This window comes from Poecilia reticulata, chromosome 18 (assembly GCF_904066995.2).
Source record: "Poecilia reticulata chromosome 18, P_reticulata-male-v2, whole genome shotgun sequence".
NCBI lineage: Eukaryota > Metazoa > Chordata > Actinopteri > Cyprinodontiformes > Poeciliidae > Poecilia > Poecilia reticulata.
Genome location: NC_088847.1, coordinates 18,594,748 through 18,620,672, shown reverse-complemented (window position 1 = coordinate 18,620,672; position 25,925 = coordinate 18,594,748). Strand labels below are relative to the sequence as shown.

At 40.4% G+C, this 25,925-nt stretch overlaps 1 protein-coding gene across 2 annotated transcripts in view; it reads left to right on the top strand.

Annotated features, from left to right (window-relative positions):
- The window catches only part of pcxb (pyruvate carboxylase b), a 392,212-nt gene that overhangs the window by 327,370 nt on the left and 38,917 nt on the right, over positions 1-25,925 (top strand). For both annotated transcript variants that reach the window (XM_008435894.3, XM_008435895.3), the window contains exons 16-19: positions 9,807-9,963; positions 13,445-13,685; positions 18,715-18,882; positions 19,353-19,434. In XM_008435894.3, coding sequence (XP_008434116.1) covers positions 9,807-9,963; positions 13,445-13,685; positions 18,715-18,882; positions 19,353-19,434 — 648 coding nt within the window. The remainder of the gene's footprint in view (positions 1-9,806; positions 9,964-13,444; positions 13,686-18,714; positions 18,883-19,352; positions 19,435-25,925) is intronic.

Below are 25,925 nucleotides of genomic sequence, written 5' to 3'. Positions count from 1 at the left end.
GTTATTTTACACAAAACTGTGAAAATCTTGTCATTGAAAAGCTGCTTTAGTTTTATTCTTTCAACCCAACAAACAGAAAAGTCTTTTCAGTGAGTTTCCACAAAGAAAATGATTATACCTTCCCTCTGCCTTTAGTCATCGCAGAAATTCACTTGTCAATGAAACTTCACAAGGCACGAACAATCCAATCATGTCTGAGCAGAAGATGCAATTACTCTGAAATTGGACAGAAAGAAAACGTGTGCATCAGGTTTGAGCTCCTTTTTTTATAACATAAATTTGGGTTGCTTTGAGCAGGTTTGGAGAAAAAAAAAGGGCATTTTCTCCGGTTCGAACCCACGAACACTTGGGACAAGTTTCCAGATTGAAACATTTAATGTGCAGTAAAAAACTCAGAGGAATTGCTCTTTTATTGTTTCTAAGGCTTTAAGGGAAATGAGAGCGAAGCAACAACCTTTGTTGGTTTGGCTTTTTATTTCAGTGCTTGACTCAATGTTGGGAAAAAAAAAAGATCTTAAAATGCTTGAGATTTAATTTTGTTTTTGGCAGCAGATCATAAAGCACCACTTAGAGCACAGGTGTCAAACTCGAGGTCCGTGGGCCAAATCTGGCCCGCCGCAGCTTGTTATGTGGCCCTCTATATTATAGACTAATACAAAGGGTGCTTAAATATTATTTAATGGGTCAAATCAATGCAATTTTTATCCGTTTACTGCAAAATTACATCAATCAGTCCCTCCAGTTTCTTGAGAAGTATGGTGGAAATTCTCTAAAAATCCACAAATCCACACACGGCTTTTTGTGCATAGTTGGGAGTTTATTGCAGATTTTTCTCAAAAACTTTCTTACTAAAACTCGACAGCTGCGTCAGTCTTTGTTATAGTCCATGATCTGTACACAGTAATAAAAAAATAGCATTTGCCAACATAAATAAGCGCAAATATCTCCAAAGTAGTACCACAAACACTGTGATTTTTATAATCACAAAATAATTGTAAACCCTTTAAGGGACTGAAAAGACGTTCAATATTATTGAACTTTAAGAATTGTTTAATATATTAACAGTTTGTGAACAGGTTTTATCAATACACTCCGGCTCAACCGGCCCTTTATTTGGCCCAAAATGAAAATGAGTTTGACGTCCCTGACTGTCAGAAGGCAGTTTCACTGCAGTAACTAGGATATTAAAGACATAATCATATTTTGGAGTTAAATTTGTCTTAAATTAATGAATTGTCTTATAAGAATCACCTAAAAAGGATGACATTAATTCACTTTAGCTTTGGAAAAGCAGTCAGAATAAAACAAATGTTTGAATGAGTGCTGAGCCTGTTAACATCAGTGGAAAATAGCTGAATATGTATCAGGAGAGCCTCACTGATGTCCATCCCATTACATTTAGTAAACCAGTCCTGAACGGTGGAATTGCTTTGATTAAGGCAGATGAACACCTTTTACAGTCTTCCTCATCTTGCCTCAGAGACCGCATTAAGATGTAGATTCCCATTATTTTGAATCAAGGTGCAACACAACCTGACTGGGAGGATTCTGGATGTGTGACGCTTTGTCTCTGGGTTTAAGCTCAGCAGGACGGAGCGATCGCTGAGCCTTTTAAAAGCAGCGCTGAATCTCCCTCTGACCGCGCCGCAGTCAGCGGGTTTACTTCACTGATAACAGCCGTTTAGCAGGTTTTTTTTACCCCTCTAATGTTTTTATCTCAGCCTTCGTTGCGATTCAAACAAGAAGACACTGGAGATGAGTAAACCTTGTAGATTTTTTAAATATTTGGATTGGATTTTTTTCCACCAGCCTCACTTTAGGCTTTTACTGCTGCAGAAAAACTGAATTTCAATAACAGATGGATATTACTTTGACACCTTTCACTTAGAGTGGTGCAGCTCTTTTTATCCCATCGCACTGAAAATGTTCAGTGATGTGAATTACTCCTGAAGCAGCCTCTTCATTGTCTTCTGCTTATCAGACATTCAGCAGCAGTAGAAACGCTTAGAGGAGAAGAAACCCAGAACATCGTCTTCTCAGCGACATATAACGTCAATCTATCATTTTAGGGCATATAACGTGTAAAAGGTTGTTTTCACACCTCAGTCTGGTAGATTTGGACCAAAATTGCAACATTTGTTAGATTTTTATCTGGTGCGGTTCATATTCACACTGCAGTGAGTTAAATAAACCAAACCCACTGAGCAACCTGTTCCCCTCCTCGCCTGTAGTGACGCTGCATCAAGAACCACTGAAGGAAACAACACAAAAACCTCTGAAGACGACATGAACACAACTTTGGTCTTTACCAAATAAACAAAAATTAAATGGCATCAGATTTTAGCGATTGTAGGATTTCTCTTTTCTTGGTGGTAAAAGACTACAAGCCATTTCTCCTGCTAGTTCTTGACTCAAACGTTTGTTTTAATTGTATTTACCCAGAATGCCCTGTGCTATAGTCCACTTCTGACTTTTAGAGTCCATTTGGCATTCAAATATGCATTCAAACGGCATCAGAGTTCACTTTAACAGAATCGTGACCTAGGTTTTTAGGTGGACCAGTGTTTACTTTTTTGATCTGCATCAGAGTTTGTTTGCGCATTCACACCTCCCCAAATGAACCAGGGTTTGTTTGCGCATTCACACCTCCCCAAACGAACCAGAGTTTGTTTGCGCATTCACACCTCCCCAAACGAACCAGAGTTTGTTTGTGCATTCACACCTCCCCAAATGAACCAGAGTTTGTTTGCGCATTCACACCTCCTCAAACGAACCGGAGTTTTTTCATGCATTCACACCTCCCCAAACAAACTGGAGTTTTTTCATGCATTCACACCTCCCCAAACGAACCGGAGTTTGTTCGCGCATTCACACCTCCCCAAACGAACCAGTTTGTTTGTGCATTCACACCTCCCCAAACGAACCAGAGTTTGTTCGCGCATTCACACCTCCTCAAACGAACCAGTTTGTTCGCGCATTCACACCTCCCCAAACGAACCAGTTTGTTCGCGCATTCACACCTCCCCAAACGAACCGGAGTTTGTTTGTGCATTCACACCTCCCCAAACGAACCAGTTTTTTCATGCATTCACACCTCCCCAAACGAACCAGTTTGTTCGCGCATTCACACCTCCCCAAACGAACCAGTTTGTTCGTGCATTCACACCTCCCCAAACGAACCGGAGTTTGTTTGTGCATTCACACCTCCCCAAACGAACCAGTTTGTTTGTGCATTCACACCTCCCCAAACGAACCAGTTTGTTTGTGCATTCACACCTCCCCAAACGGTGTGAATGCACCCAAACTTAACATCAGTGACCATTTCCATATATTGATAAAACCTGATCCAATGGTAGACAGCGTTGTCTGGACAGCTTGGAGAAGCAGAGTAGCTGTCCACGAAGACATAAAAATCTTACCTGATGGTTTTGTGTGCAAATCCAATATAGCTGAGATGAAAGAAACTGTCAAATTTGAGCAAGCCTTTAATTTTTACTCATTGTGTATTTGAGATGCTCCCAGACCAGAAGACGGTTCTGATTCTGCTCCATCTTCTTCTCTCCCTGTGTGAAATGCCAGATAAACATGGAAACCCTCAGGAGGCGTTCTGATTGGATAACTGAACCACCTCGACTGGTTTATTTCACAACCTGAAAGCAGCTGCTGTGACGGATGGATCACATTCACAGCTCTGTGTGAAGTTTTAATGAGACTCGAACCGTCAGAACTGCATTTAATAACAGTGGCTGACACTTTCTGCTCAGAAATTAAAGTTTTTGGGAACTGCCTACCAATTTCTCGAATTTATAAACCTCAAATCTTAAATTCAGAGTAAATGTTAAACATAATCTGACTAGATCTTGAGAACAAACACACTTCAAGATCTGTAATTTTTTTTCTTCGTTTGTTGTTTTTGGGGGGATAAAACACAACCAAATGTCATTTCCAACATTTTGGTGGTTCTTTGAAACTTTGGCACAAAAACTGCACAAATTATATCAAATTGCAGCTACAACTACAATATCAATGTTTGAAATTTCACAGTTCCACAGGACTGAAAGTTTTTTTAAAAGACTCATTTTCCAAGTCTGACCCGATCAGGTTTCTGCTCAACTAACATTTCAAATGTTTTAGTCTATTTCTTTTCAGATATCTAATTTGGTGAGACTTAAAAAATGAGAATCTTAAAAAAAAAATCCTTTTAGAGCACCCATTGGCTGCAATGTTTGTTATATTTCAAGTTTTATGCACCAATACTCTGCATGCTAGTGATGTATTTGGCAGCTTAATGGTCTCAAACTGCCTTTGATGCCCACAAGAGATGTAGATTTTTAATGGGCGAGATGCAGAAGCTCACAGAAAATAGCAATAGTAACACGACTACATGTTTCCTGAAATCATGCAGCCTCACTTGCAGTTGACTTGTGATAAAAAGTTTGCAAACTTCTTCCCTCAAAGTGAACTTTCCCTACAAACGGTAGAGAAATTTTCTCCTTCGACAGTAAAATCTCACTCTTCAGTTTCCTTTTGTAAAAACCGGGACCGTCACTGATCTGTTGCTCTTAATTGGTTTTCTGGTCCTTCTTACACACATCTGCAGCAGCCTGACAGTCACGAACCTTCAGCCTCGAGTTTTTTGATCTTTTACCCAGATCAAGTATTAATGGGATGTGCTAAAACACCAATAAAATCCATGGAAACACAACCTTGTTGCGTCCAGGCATTGAAGGATTCCATCCAATAATTAGCTGACTGCGCGGCGTTAATGAGAGCAACTGCAGCGGTAAAGGTTGGGATCACACGCCGCACATTAATCTAGCGAGTTCCTGCATCCGAGTGAACGGTAAATACATCTCACTTTGTATCGGCCTCTTTCAGACGGCGCTCGTGTCTGAACTGCGCTGGGTTTGAAATCTTTTGTCAGTGAAATCTCTTGAAGTGTTAACGGACTTTCGTCTGCGAGAGGAAGTCAGAAAAATGAACATCCACTTATATGACGGCAGAAGAGCTTCGCTGAATCCAGATAAGAGGCGAGCGTTGGAGGACGGTAAACATCTCCAACATGACAGTTCTGCAAAGGGCTGATGTTACGAGCCTCGGTGCATCAGATTCATTTGTTTTCCTGAGCTACAGCAAATGTAAGAGGAATGAGGCGAGGCCTCTTGAGAAATGATCCCTTCCTGCATGCGAGTCAAAAGCTACTCTAGCTTTTACACAAAGTCATCCATGCTAAATCTTTCTGCAACATTTTATTTTGGTCTAATAATTTAGGTGTTTAAAGAAGCAGCGTTTCTCTTCCTGGTTTAATTTTGTGTTTTAAAAGCGTTTAAAGCGGAGTTATAGATCTTCAAACAATCTCTCAAACCTAATTCATTTAAATGCCTGCTTTATTGTTCTTTCAGATGTAAATGCTCTGATAAATTACTGTTTAAAAAGGAGCTCTGCGTTATTCAAAAGTTAACCAAGTATTTAAGTCTCAGTAAGTGTAAAACACCGATTCATTTCAGGCTTTACTACCTGTTCAAAACATATTTGAAAGAAAAATTAAATTGCTTCAACACTGAAAGTTAATATTTTCTTGAATTTTGTTCACATTGTCAAACATTTTTTCTTACAAATCCAGGCTCGTGTTTGGAAATGTGCCTCATGAACTGAGTACAATTATATTTTTCAAAACGTTTTTCACTGGAAACCTTTACTGGGACGAACTCGGCTGCTTTCAGGCTGAAGCAGAGTGGAATAAAAACGTCTGGGAAAGTAAGAATAAGTCTGAAGGGTTTGAATTGTAACGTTATACTGTATCATCACACCATGGCGAGCCTGTAGTTTTCTAAAAATCCCCTGTATTATATCTGTTTGTAATTTATATTGGACATTTATGGTAAAATTGTAAAGTGTCCACATTAGTTTTGTCTGGATTTTCTGCTTCTGGTGGAGAATTATGTTGCATTTCTCAGGTCAAATAAAACGTGACATGACCGTTCAGTCTGCAGAAAACTATTATTTATCCCATTTAGTATCTTATGTGGAATTGGCACTAATTGGATCCTTTTTTTTTTGGGAAGTGAAAGGATTGGAATTGGGCCGTTCAGACAGCCATGAAAAAGTCAGACATGATTTAAAAGAAAAGTTGGATTTGAGCCCAACTGACCTGCTGTATGAACGCAGTCCACGTTGTGCCTGCATGTGTTATTTCTGCTGACTCTGGATGCATCAAGCAGGGAACTGAGCTACTTTTAATCCTCTCAAAACAGTTTAGACATAAACAAGGAATTTTTCATCACACCGTAAACCTGCAGATCCCAGTAGATCATCAGTTTCTGGACGATCAAATGCTCTAAAATCCACTCTCATCCCCTCTGTGATGCTCCGATTGGATTTCAGCAGGTTGTCTTAACCCCGACTCGCTGACTAAAGGCTTTAAAATGCTGCCAATGATCGGCTGACATGCAGCTAAAGAAGGTGAGTGTAGACAACTGATGCTTCACTGTTCAGTCATCCTGTATCCTCAAAACGGTGCAATCACCTGTGGGAATAAAACACAACCTTCAAAATAATTAAGTTCCTGGTTAAATATAAAAAGACCAACCTTTAATAGACATTTGGTAGAACTGGAGCGTTTGGATGTAAAGTCAAACAGCTGGATAAGTTGGCTTTGACTAAATCTGCAACCCTGCAAGGTAATTAAAAGTGACTTAAAGGCACTTCCCAGTCAGGTGTACTTAATATTTGTTTTTATCTTTTTTCACATGAGCAGAAGTCAGGTTTTCTGTCTCTTCTGGTTTGCACAGGACCAAAATTTCATTTCTCATCATCATTTTTTTCTGTTCTCGTAAGACGTTCCTCCCAGCTTCGCACTCAGTCGTTTTAATTTCTCGTGGGACACTTTTTGCTTCAAATTGGAAGTTAATTTTTAAGTAAAGACACCAGGATCTGCCTTGCTGGCTTAAAGCTTCCTCTCTAACAAGCACCGGTTGTTTTTATCTGTTTTTGAAGGTTATTTTCTGTTCAGCAACAGGAAAACAAACCAAGTGTTTGGTTTCCTCCTCGTTTTACCCGATGAAATGAATTCTCCCTTTTAAAACCATTAAGATCTAATATTTAGCAGTTGTCAGGAAACATTATCACCTCATTGAGTTTGTTAAACACTAATTAGACTGCGGTGCAGCGAAAGGTTCATCTCCAGCCCCACAGTGACGGCTCGTAGCAGAACCTCGTAAATCAGTGAACGGCCACAGGAGGAATGGATCCAGACGCGAAAACACAGCGCAGCGATCAGAGAGAGATCAGAGAAACTGGACGTCTCTGATCTCTACTGGCCTCACTGGTGTCCAGAACGGATCGCTCCAGGAACCAGTGAATTTTTGAATATTGAACGCCGTGTCCCCGTGCGATGATGTTTTGTTTTTAACACTGTTGTGGTCTTGGAGAGGGAATATTGCCTTCACATGTTGCAGCTGCTTAGAGGCAGAATGAATCATTGAAGAGATTAAGCCTGTGAAAGCCCTTTGAGGATTAAGTCCCTTCCCGATATAGCGTTCCTCGCTGCTGTGTGGAAGATACATTAAAATGAACTGGGTCACACAATGCATCCATACGGCTCCTTCTGTTTGAGCTGCACACGTTTTTGAGACGACGTACAGGAAGACCGTACTGTTTCAGTTTGTGCTTTGTCATGCAGAAACGGTTTGAGTTTGAAGAGAAAAAGCGGCTCGATTAATCCAGAGCAACAAAGGGACAATCTGAGATGACATAAAAATTGACCCAGCTGTGAAAGTATCACATTTATTAGCATGTGTAATTGCAGTTTGAGTAAAAAGGGAGATAAATGCCTTGATGTTTCTTATGTAACTCAGTGGGTTGACTTCTGGATGAGTCATTTTTAACCTTTATTGGCTAAAGAAAGTTTAATAGCTCTGGAATGCATTTATGTCTTGTCAGTTGATTTTTGTTCAAAATTGAAACTGTGCATACTCTAAAAGACGCATTTAAAGATTTCTGCACGTGTTTATGTTGGGTACGCTCAAAACTGTAGCCCACAATCACATTCCTGGCCATGTTTGAGGTGAGGAGTGGAGAAATAGAGGACAACATAAAAGGAGGAGAAATGCTATATGCTGATTTTATGGATCATTAGTGGCCATGAATGAAAGGTAATGATAGAACGGTCTGGATCTCAAATGTGATTCAGGAGAAGTATTCTCTGAAGCAGACATTTATGCTCCTGTTCTGACCTGCATTATTACTGCTATTTGTACTAAGTATCAACTCTCAGTTCTCTGAATCTCTGGGTGTTTTCCCATCTGATAGTCCAGAAGACTCGGTTTAACTGGGGACCAAATTTCAGCTGGTGCAGTTTGCTTTCACACCGTCAAACAAACATGTTCCCCTCCTCACCTGTGGCGGCGCTGCAACAAGAAGCACTGAATGAAACAACACGAAAACCTATAAAGATGTGAACAAAAACGGAGTGGCATCAGATTTTAGCTTTTGTAGGATTTCTCCTTTTTCTCCTCGTTGAGCGGCGAAAGTTCAGCTTAACTTAAGGGTTGGACACGCTGGACGTGCTTGACAAACTCTTCAAGTTGTGCAGCGTTAGACGGGCGAACCGCGCCTCGACGCGACTCCACACAGACTTTGAACGTAAACCAACGCGCCTGTAGCTCAAAATGCGTTTAGTGTGAACAGACCATAAGATTTGCTCAGTCCAGATTCCCTTTTGCTTCTTCAAACTCTCTTCAGATATAAAGAGAGATATAGAACACATCGTCGTAAATTATGACGTTGCTGTCATGTTTTGTATTTGTGTCAACATTATTTCCTAATAGTGGAAGTTACAAGCCCTTGTCTTGTTGTATTCCTGGAACTCTTGATCTGGCATACAGAGCTTCCCAAAATAGGTTGTTTTTCTTGTTGAATGCCTCTCTGCTTCCTTAGCCGTTATGGGCATATTGCACTTGTTTCCATCTGGTTTATCGTGGCTCACGTTCACAGCAGAGCGGCAGCTTCCTGCCTGTCCAAAAGGAATCAGGCTGTGCTTCATGTTTCCTGCCTGTGGGACCGGCTGTCAGTCTTCATTCACTTTATCAAATCATAAGGGTAGAGTCTGCCGCCGCGCATGAATCCCCCACTTTGCCTCATGTTGGGATATCTCACGTGCAGCGAAACGGTAATACCAATATGTCTGACATCAAGACTGCTCAGTGATTTCCGCTCCGATCCAGGGCTTTTGGAGATGCTGACGTAGGCTGAAATTTAAATTAGGAGGGGGTGTAAATTGTGTGAGGCTTTATTCCTGCAGCGCTCATAAGAGCAGCAGTTGTGCTCAGTATTTTCTCTCTGTTCTTACGCATGAGTGCCCAGAAAATGAAATTTAATGATGACAGTGTTGGATCAGCAGAATACCGCTGGAGGCTTCAATATTTCCGGCTGATATGATAAACGGGTATAGGAATTCCTTATCTGCTCCCACAGAAAGGAAAATGAGAGATTGCTTTGGGTTTTTTCTTCTTCTCTCCTCGTCTCATTCACTGCAACATTTCTTGGATTTTAAAAATTCCTTTGAAAAGAACCATAATCATATTTTACACAATCATCCATTATCGTTGTGTATTTCTGGGTGTTGTTTGCGGCGCTTGAGATAAGTTTGAAGTATCTCTCTTTGATTGTGTAATCGACATCAAAGTCAGGATGACAGATGAGGATGGAGATGAAAGTCTAACCCTGTTTCCTCTCCCTCTCTCTATGTGTGCGTGTGTGTGTGTGTGCGTGTGCGTGTGCGTGTGTGTGTGTGTGTGTGTGTGCAGGAGCAACCTTTGACGTGGCCATGCGATTCTTGTCCGAATGTCCGTGGAAGAGGCTCCAGGAGCTGAGAGCTTTGATCCCAAACGTCCCGTTCCAGATGCTGCTGAGGGGGGCCAACGCTGTGGGCTACACCAACTACCCCGACAACGCCGTCTATAAGTGAGTCGCTCCTGCACACGGTTAGACCCTGACAAGCCGGTTGTCGGAATTTTATTACGTTTATATTTGCCTTGTCCAGTTAATGTCAATATTTATTGACAAGCAAAAAATGTTGGGATTTTTTTAAAAGTACTTTGACCCTTTAAAGTTGCAGTGTGTAACAAGTATAAAAATATTTTTTGTGCATTTTTGTTGGCAGTGTGGTGCGAGATGATCTGTTGCACTGATTGCAGTTTTCTGACCGATTACCGATCTTTTAAAAAGCCTAACCTGCTGATTCCAATTTTGGCCTATACTAACTTTTTTTGTCTGAAATGTTGCTCAGCAAGAAAGTTTCTGAATTGGCAACAGTGGGGTGACTGTTGTTAGCCGTAAACGTGCGGACATGACCTGGTGGGCCGATCTGAGTCGACCCTCTCATGGAGGAGCAGAAGAGAACAGTGGCTGATTTGTAGACTTTTTTCTGGTGGTAGATAAGATCGGCTCCATATGTAAAAAATCGGCCGATCCCAGATCTCCCATAATTAAGAAAATTGGCACCGATAAGTCTCCCCTCTTTTTCCCTCCTTGCTCTCTGCTACGCTGCAACTAGCAGAGTTTGTTGTGAATGCTAAAGCTAGTTAGCATAGCCAACAATGGCTATGGCTATCCTGTAACATTAAGTTGTTTCTCCACAATCAGCACATTGAGCAGCGAGTACATGACATTGATTGACAGCAATAAGACCCTCCTCCTGTTTGACTGTTGTCATGTTGTCATTTGGCAAATAATGACACTTTTAATGCAAAGTTTACACTTTTAATGGAATATAAATGGAACTTTTAAAGCAATTTTGCATATGTATTCTTAACCCTCTGTATATAAACATATGAGTTTTACTTTTTTTTCTTCTTTTTTTGTTACAATCTTAATTTTTTTAGATGTACCTGTAGATATTTGAACTGTCATAACTTTTGTAGATTAGAGAAAATCCAGTTCCATTCAAACTTTAAAGTTTTGTTGGCTCAGATCATTGAAAGCCAAGTCATGATGAATGTATGTAAACTTGTGGCCAGACCTGCTTGCACACAGTTTTATTTCTGTTTTCTCTGCTGCATATAGCTCTCTGCATTAAACAGCCTGTACATCTGAGCGGCTCCATCAGTTTCCTATTTCAGCATTTCTTTTGCCTGAAATGATGATCGAATTTTTTACAAAACATCAACTTGAATATGAGTTTCCAAAAGCCAGCTGCTGAGTTCTGTATTACTGGCTGGTTGTTTTGAAATGTCCTCCTGCTGGTTTTTTTTCTGTGCAAAATGCCCAGGTAACAAGCAGCTCCATACATTATTCTACTGCCTTTCTCATGCAGTTACCTTTTTATGTAATTGAGTGACTTGTGAGGAGTTGGAAAAGCTCTTCTACAAACATTATTCCTTCACATTTGAGAAGAGCTGAACTGAGGTTTCTTATTTATTAAATGCTATAAAGAATTGAAGGTCTTGTCCTCACTATAAAGGTCATGTGAGTGAAGTTGTTGCTCGCTTCTCAAACCGAAGAGACTTTGATGGTTATTCATGAGTCTGAATCGACGAATGTAACAGAATATCCATTTCCCTGGCTGCGTGCAGCGCCTCTAACCTCTCCTCCGCGTGTGGGCGTTTGGTTTGAGCTCGACTTCTTGAGATTTACAGATGTTCGTCTCTCTCAGGGTGGCATCTTTAAATATAAACTCGACATGAAATCCTTTGTTGTTCTAAATATATCTCTATAGGCTCCAACGTGTTTAATCAGGTCAGTTTGTTTGATGCGTTCCCGTTTCCTCTTATCACGCTCGCTGACTTGCACATCACTCATGCAGCTGCATGCCAGCGATGCACTTTAGGACATAAATACTCCCGGGCCGACACGCTCGCTCGCTCGCACCTCCACCTCTTTTCCAAATGGATTCACAAGCTGCCTCGCTCACACACCTCCATCTTCAAGCATGTGAATCCCATGGCTTGATGTAAATTAGTAGTGGCTACTTTATGAGTAATGCCGCCGTCCCCTCCTCCTCCAGCCTTCCTGCAGAATCACACAGGCCTCCTCCTTCCTCCTTGTTTTCCGCCGTTCCCGTCCTGCTAACCTTATAGTCGTTATTTATTTCCCCTGATGCCTCCCTCTGGTTTTTTGTTTTTTTTTTGCAGCTTTCACTCATCTCGCCCCATTGCGCACCTCGTTCTCTTTGCCTCCCCCTCCCTTCGCGCCGCGTCCCAAAGGGGGAGTGCTGTTGAAAATTTGCACATCATTGTGATTAATGGCTTTGATCCGTTCGCTCGGCTCCCTTCTCCATCCTCGGCCACTCTCTGCCGCCGCCTCGCCCGAAACGGCTCGCCACCAAGTAACCCCAACAATCTTCATTAGCTAAATCAAATCAACGGCTGATTTCATTTGATTCAATTTAAAGTGCGTTTTACACACAGGAATGCTGCGTTTAACGCTAAAGCCACTTTTGTTCTAACTTCAAGGTGTTTCATTGGGATTTTATGCGACGGGTTAAGTATAATTGAATAACTCGGCGTGTGTCTGTTTTTAATCCGTTGGATTTGTTTGTGGACTGGCAGGAATGTGAACAATAAAAAACAAAGCACCTCCATGTTTTTAGGTTTGGAGCTTAAATTACACTAAACCTAATTAACAGATGGGGTGTGTTTACTAATTGAGTGACTTCTCTGGACATTTTCTCAGGGGGGTTGAAGAAAAATGTAGGCTAAACTTTTCAGATTTTTTGTTTTAAAAAATACTTAAAAAAAGAAAACATCACAGATATCCACTACCTTGTATTATCCCTGGGATTTTTTGGTTGTAATGTGACTTCCTGTACTGTATTCAGGAAGTTGCTTCCAAACCGCCTGAAGGGTCGATTTCCTGCCAACAAGATTGTTGAATCATATTATGAAGTTCAACCTTCTTCTTCTTCTCCTTTCTTTTTTTTAAATGACCTAAATATGAGGCGTTAGTCAGAGCAGCGGTTTCGATTTGTTCCCAAATAAACCCCCAACACAGAGCACGTTGTGTTAACACTGGACTCGCACACATATTGGACTGGTAATCGTCTCGTGGCACAAATAAACAAACACGCGGCCACACTCTGGTTTATTGGCCGAAACAAAAGCTCCCGGTGTGTGGGTAAATACTGCATTCAGAGCAACACGTCCGCAGCCGGCACTCATCGCGGTTTTGAAAAACCTGATTAAGATACTGGGGCAAAGGCAGTAATGAGGGATTTACCAGAAGCAGCTGGGATAATGACTCCGCTGTACATTTGTCTCCAGTTATTGCCGGCTCCTGCAGGCTTGCTTAAGCTCTCCGCTCATGAAAATAGTGGGAATAGTTTATTTACTCAGGTGTGGCAGCGTTTATGAGCAAATATACGGGAAGGGATTAGCATCTGGGGTTCAGTTCTGCACGTCGGCAGCTCGTTAGACACGTGTTTAGTGTGAATGCATTGCTCCTCCAGGTTCTGCGAGGTCGCCAAGGAGAACGGCATGGACATCTTCCGCGTCTTCGACTCCCTCAACTACCTGCCCAACATGCTGCTGGGCATGGAGGCGGCCGGGTCGGCCGGCGGCGTGGTGGAGGCCGCCATCTCCTACACGGGCGACGTCTCCGACCCGATGAGGCAGAAATACTCCCTGGACTACTACGTGAAGCTGGCCGACGAGCTGGTCAAAGCCGGGACTCACATCCTGTCCATCAAGGTGAGGAGACGAAGGCTTGATGAGTGGGCTGTTAAATTAGTGTAACGGCCCACTAAGGGTTTTAAACCCAGTCCACAGAAGCAGAACCTTCCCAGTGAGTCAGTCAGCCCACAGATAAAGGACGAGGTAGCAGGACGCGTCATCTGAGGAGTCCAAGCAACAAAAATCTGGTTTCGGTTTACACTAAGTGAGAGCAGAGATGGATTCTCACTTTGCTTCTTTCTTCAGTTTATAAACAAGTTTTTCTTTAAATAGAAGCATAAGAACCACCAAAAAGAAGCAGCTGCTGTTATATTAACTGTCATTGAAATGCAAAGAAAAACGTAGAGGAAGTTGCCATCATGAGAAAATTAAAGTATACCTTTGTTACTTTGACTAGGATCTAGGAGAGGACCTCGCTGATTAAATATTAACTAATGATCAGTAAGGATGACTAACTAAAAAATAGGATTTTTAGCAGTTTGTTGCCTAAAACATAGAGATGTGTAACATATTAGGACAAAACTATGAATTCATTTTAATTTTCTTAAATTACAAGAACAAATGAGTAATATGAAAAAAAAAAAATTTAAATTACAAGAACAATTATAGCCTAATATGAGGCTAAAGTAGTAATTTAATGAGAATTACACAATAAAGCATTAAAGTGAAGAATCTTGTGAAGTTATATTTTGGTTTGGTTTTACAAACAAGGAAATAGTTAATATTTTAACGCAAGTATCAGAATATTAATTGCATTTCATTCTTTTTATTAAGAAATTGTATGAATGTTTATATTTTGTTTGGTTTTATAAAACAATGGATGGAAATGAGTTAAATCATTCATTAATATGCACAGTGCCATTAAAATAAAATCAATGTTATCAGTTGCAGAAATTTGGAACAGTTATGCAAACCACACTGACATAAGTCTCGATAACACTAAGCTTTTTTTTCTCATAATGTTTTCATTATTATTATTTTTTTTTTATGTGAATTTTATTTTTTCTGCCTGCTATTTTGAACATCACTTTAAAGATGCAGCTCAAACAAAAATGTCTTATAATTAAATTTTATTTAACGTATACTATGATTTTATTCTCATAATATTCCAACAATATTCAAATTTAAAACAACAGCGTTGTAGCGACACGATGCCAAGATGGAGGAGCATCAATCTGGGACGTGGGGCTGTGAGGTCATTTCTGCATTATTAATATTTATAATAATGTCTTTATTATTATAAATAATAAAGACTATTCAAGTGAGAAATGTTTAAGACGGCTGGCAGGTTTCCCAGGAGCGAACGCCTTCAAAGGTCAGAGCTGCCAAAGCTCTTCATCTGAGTTTCTATAGGCCTGGGTCAGGATGTTAAAGGTTAAAGTTCATGACAACTAACAACTGGTAAAGTTTGGCTCGAATAAAAGCTGAAGATGGATATGAGCAACAAGGCAGTTCGAGGTGCTTTGTATGATGAAAACACAAAACATGGCAAAATGGAAGAAAACAATGAGAAGTTGAAAAAAGACTAAAACGAGTTATTACTGATCAACTCTTAACAGATTGATTTTTTTAGTCATGATTTAAAGGAATTCAGTGTTTCAGCAGTTTTCTGAACTGAATGCTGCGTCTCCATGTTTGGTTCTGAGTGTTTGGATATAACGCCTGCTGTGAAGCACGGCGCTGGAGGCGTCATGATCTGGGGAGCTAAAGGAGCTGGAAACAGTTTAGTCATTAATTCTGCTGAAGATTTTCCCAAACCTGTTCGCTGAGAGAACATCGATCTTAAATTATCGTGATTTAAAATTCAGACTTTACAGTAATAAGTTGTTAGTTTGACTACTTGACATGCCTGAAGCTTCCCAGCTCTTTCCAGGTGAAAAAGCTCTCATGTTTGAGCCTGTTATCAAAAATAATAAACAAATGGTGCCAACAAATAATTAATTTCTTACTCAAGCAGTAACTCCCACGCTGCCGCAGCAGCGTGTGAATCATCGCACACAGCTGTGAGAGCCGCATGAAAAAGCTGGTTTAACTAGTAGCTCTGAATTCATAAATGGAGGTTAAACATGTGGAAAATGTCACTAATCGTTACCGTGAGAACAAACAGCGTCTCTGTGACGAGTCGGGGTTCGTCCTCCTGCATCACACACAGTTTTCACAGCCGTCGGTGAAAACGTTGTGAGCAACGCAAGCAGGTGAAAATATCAGCTTCACTGCGCAGCTAATGCTAAGTTGACAGAAATTAATTTCCCTTGCGACAGTAAAGCTATTATAAACTCGAAGGAAACGGGACAGTCTTGATTTTTCCCCAACAAGTTGCTCTTGTGTTAAAATTGCCTGATGTTGGAGCAGTTGAAAACAAGCTGCTCCTTCAGACAGTTTGGGTTTGTTAATAAAGTACAACAAGCTGCTTCAGCTAATTTTTAGAGTTTCCTAATTCCTGGTACTTTATCTAGAGAAACTACTATTAGGTTGTAACTGTGGAGTACTTTTGTTTTCCTTTGTTTTCTTGTTTGTATTTCCTCTATTTCATGTAAAGCACTTCGAAATGTCTTGTTGCTGAAAATGTGCAATATAAATAAATGACCTTACATTTAATGTCCTCAGGTACAATAGATTTCAATATGATCACAAAATGTAATTTATTTCGGTAATTTCAGTAATATTAGTATCTTCGGTTAAATCAGCATCTCTAAAGCTATTGCGACTTGAAAAGAGGACTTGGTCAAAAGTCCTAATCAAGTAAAATATTTTTTATCCTCAGCAGAAGTGAGATTGTTCTGACATTTTGTCTGGTTCAGAAGTGGCTTAACCCAAGAAATGCGACAGCCGTTGCCCCTGGATACGTCAGTTTGGTGGCTGTCGAATCACAGACTTGAGCTACAGCTCATGGCTTGTGATTATCAATCCTTTCACAGTTATTATTTGTCCTGGTGCACCATTTTTTGCCACACTTTTTCTTTCCACTATACTTTCCATAAATAGAAAGAGCACAGCGATTAAATCCTATTGGCTGACAACAGCAGTCTAGAAGATTGTGTAGACCATAACACATCCCTCTTTTTATTTGTCTTGTGTAATATTCTCATTATCTGAGAAATTAAACCTATAAATAATAAAAAAAAGCATCTACTTTTGGTGCAGCTTGGCTGTAGAACTGTATTGAAATCAATAGTATATACTACCAATTCATATGAGTTTAAAAAAAAAATACTATAGAACCGTCAAATTGTGTTTCAAGCTAGATTAAGAAATCACTTTGTACTTTGGAAATAAGAAGTTACTGGATGCACAGACCAGACGTTTGACTTTGGTTTCAGACCCGTACACGACGTTTCCATGGTGTTCTGAACGGCCCGGTTACGATCACTTCACCCCCTCTAAACGATCCGTTTGGTTCCACTTCGATGCTAAATCAGATGCGTATCTGACAGTTTTCAAAGCTTTGTCTGATTTTACAGCATCGACACAAAACATGCATCATAATTCAGCACCAGAAGAATCCAGGCGTGGTAAATCTGACCAGCGGCTGAAAATGATTATGAAAGAAGTTTGTGAAGGTCAGAGTTTGAGATTCTGGCCAAAAATTACAGAAAGCCAAAGTGCTTAACCTCAGATTCTGGAGGCCTCGGGCAGGATGTTGAGTGTTACAGTTCATGAAATAACTAGAAAACAACCAGTAAAGTGTGGCTTTATTGGAAGAAGAACATGGCAGCAGGTCATTTGGATAGATTCTGACATCACAATCCTACTGATTCTGAGTCGCATTTAATCAGTAGTATGAACGAAAAACGTTGGAACTGAGGATCAAGACGTGCTGTGTGAATGTAGATTGTGCAACAATCCAATTGGATGTACTAGCTTGTTTCATCTAGAAAACAAAAAGGTGAGTCTGCTATAAAAACATAAATTAGGATAAAGATCTGATTTAAAACTGGGAGCAGAAATGAAAGAAGTGGGGAGTAGCACCTCTGAAAGCGCAGCAGCTGATTGACCTGGAAACTGGGTGACCGAGGAGTTGCACTCATTTCTTTCTCTGCTGCTTCTGCATTTAGAGACGTGACAGAGTCTGCTTCCGTCCCTGCAGCTGGTTAATCTCCTCCATGTCGGGGACGACACGCCTCTGGATGGGAGAAACACGGCTCTGTTTCACTGCACAGTTTGATATGAATTATTCCCAGTAAATAACTCGTATTACAGGTAACCTGGTAGAAAAGTAACACTGTACATGTGGCAGCTTTTACATTAAAACAGTTTCTCTACAGCCGGTTTAGAGGGTAAAATCTTCACCGATTCCCTGGTTACGGTAATATTTAGGTTTAATTTAGTTTTTATTAGCCATAGTAGATTTTTTATTCTTTGGTTAATTTTAGGTGCAGAATTAAAAAACGACCAAATATTGTATTGTGATTATGTGCACATCAATTTGGATAATGAAAACTCAATAAAAGTTGCCATTTTCAATAACCAATTGATGCCGTCGCCATTTTACCGACGTAGAGAATGGAGTGCCATAATTTGCCGACAGCTGATGTTTAAACTGCTTGTGGGTGGGGGAAAATTTTTATCAGTTTCACATCCCTTCAAAAGGCTAATAAATACAAATTATAGATTTTATAAACACATGAGTTATTTGTTCCAGTTATTTGTGGGTTTTTTCCCCCCATAAATTACCGTTTTTTAATTTCTTTAATGAAAATGTTTTCTCAATTTCAGGGTTCATTATCTTCTTAGTTTTAGTTAACCGTCATCAGCCGAAAAGTGTTTCAGTCGACACATTTTTACAAGCCAACGTTGTCGTACCGTCACTCTGAAATATTCAGACGGTTTATGAAGGGGAGACGTTGCTCTTTCCAGCCAATTTTGGGTTATTACGGTAGTTTCACTCCCGCCATTGCAGGGAGCACGTTTCACTTCAGCTTAATCTGTTGAAACTCTTTTAAAGATCTGAAATAAGCAAAAATATCCAGGCGGAGCTTTGAATCTTAGGCCTTGTGAACTGTAATAACCTTGACTGTTTCATATTGATGCCAGTTTGTCTCTGCAGGATATGGCCGGCCTGCTGAAGCCAGAGAGCAGCAAGCTTCTGATCGGCGCGTTGAGGGATCGCTTCCCAGACGTTCCCATTCACGTGCACACGCACGACACAGCTGGAGCCGGCGTGGCGGCCATGTTGGCCTGTGCAGAAGCAGGAGCTGACGTCGTCGACGTGGCGGTGAGTTTTGACCAGCTGGTTCCGACTGAATGTCTCAACATTAAGGCGTGAAGAATAGTTTGTTTTTCTGTTAGCTGGTTCAGTTTTCATTGGTGAAATGTCATAAAGCGAGATGAAGCAGCTGCTGCTGCTGCAGCCGAGAACATTTCCCTCACTTCGTTCAATAAGTTCAGCCTGGGCAGCTGCATTTAAGTAACGGCCTGCTGTTTGGACTTCTGGGTTGTGCACCATTCAGTTTCTGTTTCCTCTCATCAACATTACAAACCTCAACAAAGTTTTACCCTGAAATACCATTTTTTAGGTTCTTCTTTTTCAGAAAGCTGAGAATCACGTTCTTAATAACGTATTCTGAAAGTGCTCTCTCTCTTACAAGCAGATTAATTTATTGACTCGGGTGTTATTGCAACATAAAAAGTGAACGTGGCCTAATAAACTTCTTTAAAAAACAAAATGAACTGTTTGGCCTGCAGGTCGACTCCATGGCTGGGATGACGTCTCAGCCCAGCATGGGGGCCATCGTCGCCTGCACCAAAGGGACCAAATACGACACTGGTGAGTAAACGCCGAGAAATTTAAACCTGTGGTGAGAAAGGGTAAAAGTCATTTTATTTAGATAGCACATTTTCGGCAACAAGGCAATACAAAGTGCTTTACAGGAATTCAAGGAGTGCTAAAATATGAGTTATTGATGATCAGCTTTTGAATCATCTTTAACAAAAAAGTTGATCAGTGCTGTTTTCAACATGAACTGCTGTGTGTTCAGTAGATAATAAAGAAATAAAGACGCGTCACTTCATTCTTCTAATTACATTTGACAGGATAAAATCCGTTATGAAACAATACCTTTAAATTTGCTCCCCATGCTCTTATTACTGGGCGTAGTTTTTAATGAGACAGTTTGTTAGATCACCAGTGTTGCGTAGAAATAATTTGAGTCTTTCTGAGCGAAAGTCTGCTACTTAACATGAGGGAAGAAAAATCAATCAGCAGATCAATGACGCATTTGTAATTACGGCCCTGAAGCGAAGGAGGCCTGCATATTCTGCTGAGTAATGGCGAACGAATGCGGTTATGATGAGAGGAGAAAGAAGTCGGTTGTCGATAAAGACATGCGGCCCTAAGCAAAATGTTTTTAGCTCATGAATTAGTTGAGAGTGGAATAAAACAAACTGGTTTTTTCTACAAAAAGTCCCCTTTTGCGTTTTTAGATGAGTACTTTGATCACAGTAAGACTTGTTGCCATGGGCAGCCCTCTTCGCTCTGACAATAGGGCGGCTTTCTCTGGAGCCTGTCAGGTTTTTGGGTCTCCACGGCAACCTCACTGTGATTAGTATTTATCTGCTTCCCGGTATCGCTCCGCCAGGTTTTATCAGAGATCTCTGAGCTCCTCTGAGGAGGTCATAAGATAAATTCAGAGATAGATTTGTGTGCTCTTTCTCCAGTGGGTTTGTTTGTTTTTTTTGGCCACAGTGACTCTGAAGTGTGTACCTTTCATGGGCCGTGAAAAAGCTCCCCGCTCTCGGCGACCTCCACCTCCCACAGCGAGGGGCGCCGATTGAAAACAGGCGGCAGGAAGAAAACGTGTTTTAAAAACTATGGCAACATGAAACGGGTTTAAATTGATGGGAAGCGATGTGAAAATAGATGGTTATGTGGAGAAATGCTTTTGGGAAAAGCGACTCTGCTCTGCTAAGTGGATCTGATCCCTCATTTTCATTCCTCAGAACCTGGAGAAGCTAATTTTGTTGACGTTCACACTGCCCTGTACGGGCCAGCTGCTGCTGCTGCAGTGGAGCGGAGTGTTGGTCCCGTTATGTGCAGTTTGTTAATGCAGATAATGCCTTAAATTAACAACTTGGTTTAGTTTAAGTGCCCCCTGTAAGCTCCGATAAGGAAAACATTTAATTATGCTGCTTAATCATAGGTTGACTCGGCCTTTTCTGGAGTCACTTAGCAAAGTTAAACCAGTAAGGGTTTTAATTTACGCTTTTTATTCAAAGTGTCTCTGTGATGTTTGCTGAGATCAGAGTCGAAAGGTAAATCCGAACGAGACCAAGAAACTCCCGCACAGGCGACGCCGATAACCAAAGACTGGATTAGCGTTTTACTGGAGGAGCTCAGAGCTGCACAGCTAGTGGACTTTAAATAAGAAAACCTGTAGAAAACCTGTTTTCTCAGCTGGACGGCGTCCAGGCTGCAGAGATGGACCGTGGTCCACGAATTCTCTGGAAACGACATACACTGAAGTCGACCAACGTTTGGACCAGCTTGTGGCTGAATGCTCTGAGCTTTGCAAAGATAACAACTGGCTCAAATCGTGACAACAATCGTGGGATTACCTGAGGACATCGACGGTCTGCGTCCTTCTGTGTTTTTCTCTCAGCTCTTCGCCAATATTCTTGGGTGTTCTCAGGTTAAATGAATACCTAAATGGTATTCATTTAGGTTGGGTTACCATGGCCACCAGGGCAGACACCCATGAATACTTGAGACTCCCTCTAAAAACACACATCGCTGCCTATTTTACTAGTTATACCACCAAATATACCTGAATATGCATTAAGAGTGGAAACCGTCTCCACCAACCTCCTCTACTGTCTCACCCCATATTGGTGGCACAGCCAATCAGCAACAAGGAAAACAAGTGGGCCTCCTGGATTGGCTGATTTTCAATAGAGTGTCAAGTAGTATTGGACCAAAGTATTTCACTTGCATTTCTCTGGAATATATTAGATGTTCTCAACAAAAACGTCTATGAATAGCTAAATTTTACATTCTACTAAAAAAATCTGAGTACTGGACTTTAATAGGTGATGGTAGGTGAACTTTAAAAGGCCAGTATTATGTATTTTTCAGACATAGTGCCATTTTTTAGCACAATCAAGTAATTATGCTACTTTCAGTTGTAAAAAATATAACAACATTCAATCAAAATGTTTATCTTTGCAATTTGACGCCTTCAAATTGAGTCTTTATGAAGCTCCTGCTCTTTCCGACACTTGGCCTTTAGAACATCATGAATGCTGCTCCGTGATGCTGTTGTTTGTACAATTAGCTCAGCAGACACGCATATATCCACCAGGTGTTTGCCAACTGCTGCTACCGCTAGTCTGGAGGTGCCAAGTGGGTGGAGACTGATTTTGTGGAAATAGGCGACACCTTTTGCACTTTTTGCCACGAGTGATTAAATGATTTCTCAAACATGCATGAATGAGTCAAAGCAACACTCCAGGTATGTTTACAATGAGAGGATAATATTAAAACATAAAACTAAAAAAATATATATATTTGATAAGATATAATAAAGTTTAGAAGCAAATTGTGTTTTGTTTTGAACTGTTTCTCCACATAGGTTAAAACATTACTCTTAAGGATTTCCAACTAAAACGGTTATTTTCCTTGCATTTGAGGCATTTTTTTTCTTTTATCAAACCTCTTTTCCGTGGATGAACGGCGAAACAGACAACATGATGTCCTGTCAATATTCCCAGAGGAACTGTGGTGCTTTTTGTCAAACATAATACACCAATAAACTATTGGTGGAGTCTGACCCTGCAGGTGTCCTTGCAGCTAAATTGACTTCTTCGCTGGTCTGATTTTTCTCTGCAGAGATATTCAAACAATCGCTCACAGAAAGAGCAAAATTCATCATGAACCGGAGCATTTGTTGTTGTTTTTGTCGCGAGCCGTGCAGCAACAGAGCCATTAAAACACGCTGCGTTCTCGCTGTGACTCGGGCTTTTAGTGGGAAACCTTTTTGCATGGCCGCTGCTCTCGCTCGCCATCGACGTGTTTGCTCAGAGCAGGCGGCGGCAGGTTTACGCTCAGATTGTGGAACGAGCTGATATCAGCCTTGGCCATGCAGGTAGCATGATATGTTGCTGAGACACGGCTCAGTTTGGAGGCCGAATATCAATTTGAGGCCAGAAAAACCAAAAAAAGATGAGGCCGGTATTCAGGTGAGAGACTTCGCCTCTGCATTCCTACATGTGTTGACTCTGCGTGACCCCGGCTGACTCGCTCCTCACTACCTAATGCTTTCATTCCTGTCACTTTCTGCTGCTTTCCTCTTTTCATCTTTGGCTCACTTAATGCCAGTTCCCTCCTCCATCTCGTCTTGCCTACCTCACCACTTCGTAATCAAGCGCGCCTCTCCCTTGGATTCCTCCATACCTTCCTGACCTTTGCCTGTTTACTGCTTTCCTTTACTCCCACACTCCCTCTTTCTCCTGTCTTGGCTCCAAACCTGTAATCATCGCTGTGCACCGTCTCCATCCCTCTCTCCCTCAGCTCTCATACCTGCTTCTGTCACATTGTCTCTACATCCTCCTCTTCCTTTCTCTCCCAGTCTGTGACAATGCCATTACCAGCTTCTTATACCCAGATCACTCCCACTGCTCATTTTCTTCCATTTTTATATTATTTTCTTTGCCCTGGAAAAATTGTTAAATTTATTTAAAATGTCATTGTGTGTACTCAGGAAGCTCCGATCTGCATGCAACACACCTGTGCAATTTAAGTGTGACAGATGATTCAGTTTGAATGATGATGCATATTAAAGTGGTCCTTGTGTTTGACTGCATTCGCTCCTCATGCATCATGCATGGCTTTAATTGATGCCGCAGCGCTGCAGTCGACCAAGGTGGAGCAGTCGAATGCACACAAATCAGAATCAGAACTGGGTTTGCTGCCAAGTCGGGTTTACACAGACATTTTCTGAAAAATAAGAGAAATCAAAGACGAAGCAAATACTGTAAACAAACAGCTGAAATCAGACTTGTATCCTGCATCCTGACATGAAATCAGACTAAAATTTTGCATCATTTAGGATTACAGAAATCAGATTCTAAGAAATAATGAGATTTTCATCCCTGTAGATTATAAGCTTTACATTATTTAAAGTTTTAGAACATATTAAAATCAAATTTGATTATTAATGCATAACAAAACATACCACTTAACTCCTATTAGTTTGTAAATTGTGGATTACTCATTCTTATTCCTTAGAGAAACTCCTGCCAGGTTAATTGTGAAGAACTTTAGTTTGATGTTTTTTCTTTTGCAGTTTTTTTTGTTTGTATTTCCTCTAATTCATGAAAAGCACTTTGAAATGTCTTGTTGCTATGTAAATAAGATTACCTGACCTTATCAAACAGTGACTTTAAAACTTAAATTTGTACCAAATTGGGATTTTAAGAAAGCACTCCTAACAACGAGGTTTAAAAATGTAAACATCGTATTTAAGTGCATTAAAACATTTACACAAAGACTAAAATGTGCCAGTGAAATAGCAATAATGGTATAAACCACAGGAATTAGAATACCATTAAAAGTTAACACGCTTCAGTAAGTTTGTTCTAATGTATTGTAAAATAAGCATAAATGTCACATATGTTGGCAGGTGAGCTGAAAACGGTTGCAGGTCATGAGCCGGTCTGAAATCCTGGCTCACAAACATTCAGCTCCTCGTTCTGATGTGTGTCTGCTTTGTTTCTAATGTTTGTCTTTGCTCCATTTAATCTGCTGGTGACTGATATCTGACAATGATGCGCGACGCTGCAGCTGTTTGATTTAGTTGTTCTTGTTTTCTCACAGCATTTGCTTTGAAAGATGAGGAGCAAGACAAACCTTCATCTCCGTGTCCCTGAGCTTTGCAGCATTAGCGAGATTTCTCCTGGGCTTAATGTTCTAATCTTTTTACTGCTGTCATAATTTAGATTCGTTGTCAGCTAATGTGGTGTAATGTACAATTATTTCTAAGTATTTGTTCTCTACATGATTTATCAGGTTTTCTTTGTGCTTGTTTGAGCGACAGATAAAATGACATTGACCTTTTTAGACCTGGATACATTTTGCTTTCACGTGAGTCATTATAGCTAAAATATGATACTTTGTAGGGCTGTAGTGATACAATAATCTCACATTTAGATACACAATATTCTGCTCAAGATACGATATATATTGCGGTATTCAGCAAACGATACAATTCAATACACTTGCGATTTTCTGAAAGATTTTAGAGGGACTGAGTGATTTTGGTGACATTCTGTGACTTATAGAGTTGGATTAAATTAATTTAACTGAAAACTGATTAAAAGCACCAACTACACAATAATAATAATAATAATAATAATAATAATAATAATAATAAATTTAATTTGTACCGCACTTTTCATTAGAAAAAATCTCAAAGTGCACAATACCTGGCTCTGGTTGGACACAGACTTAAAGTCGACAGCTGGACAAAATGAATTAAAGAAGTGGTGAGAAAACATGTTTCTTTTAATTGTAACAGTACAAACTGTAGCTTACATGCATTTGTAAAGTAAATAAAGTGCACCACGTACCTGCTCTGAATAGTTTGATACCTTTTTAACCTTAACATGTGAAGGAATCACTCTAAGCCTGATGATCTAATCACTCTCCTGGTGAAGCAAGCAGTGAGTGAGCAAGGTGACAGGTGGATGTTACAATACTTGCAGATGAATATCGATTTTTTTCTAGGAAAGAAAATATCGATGTGTATCGCAAAATCGATATTATTACACAGCCCTAATACTTTGACGAGCAAAAAACTGTTATCTTGTACATAAAACACCTTTAACACATTACCATATGCTTCCCCCTATTAGAGGGACTCCAAAATGGAGGATATTTATTTTAACATGACAACAAATGTGCCTAGATACAGAGTGGGTCAGTTTACCCACTGGCTCGTCTTACCCCTCTCTACCCTGCATTGTTTTACTGATCACTTGATAAAAATGCTTTCTCAGCTGTTCAAGATTGCTACTCTGATTATAATTCCTCTTTCCTGTGTAAAAATGAAGCTGTAATTTCACTCTGGAAGCTTAAAGGAAACCTCCAAGAAGTGTGTGTGTTTGCAAGCAGAGAAGGAAATGGACCCAATTACCCACCGGCTTGGCAGGCAGCTGAGTTTGAGGAGCAGCTACATGCACATTAATTTCACATTAACATCGCACTCGCTCTATTTCTTCACCGAGATCACAATTTAGGCACAGAAACACTTTGGTGTTTCTTTT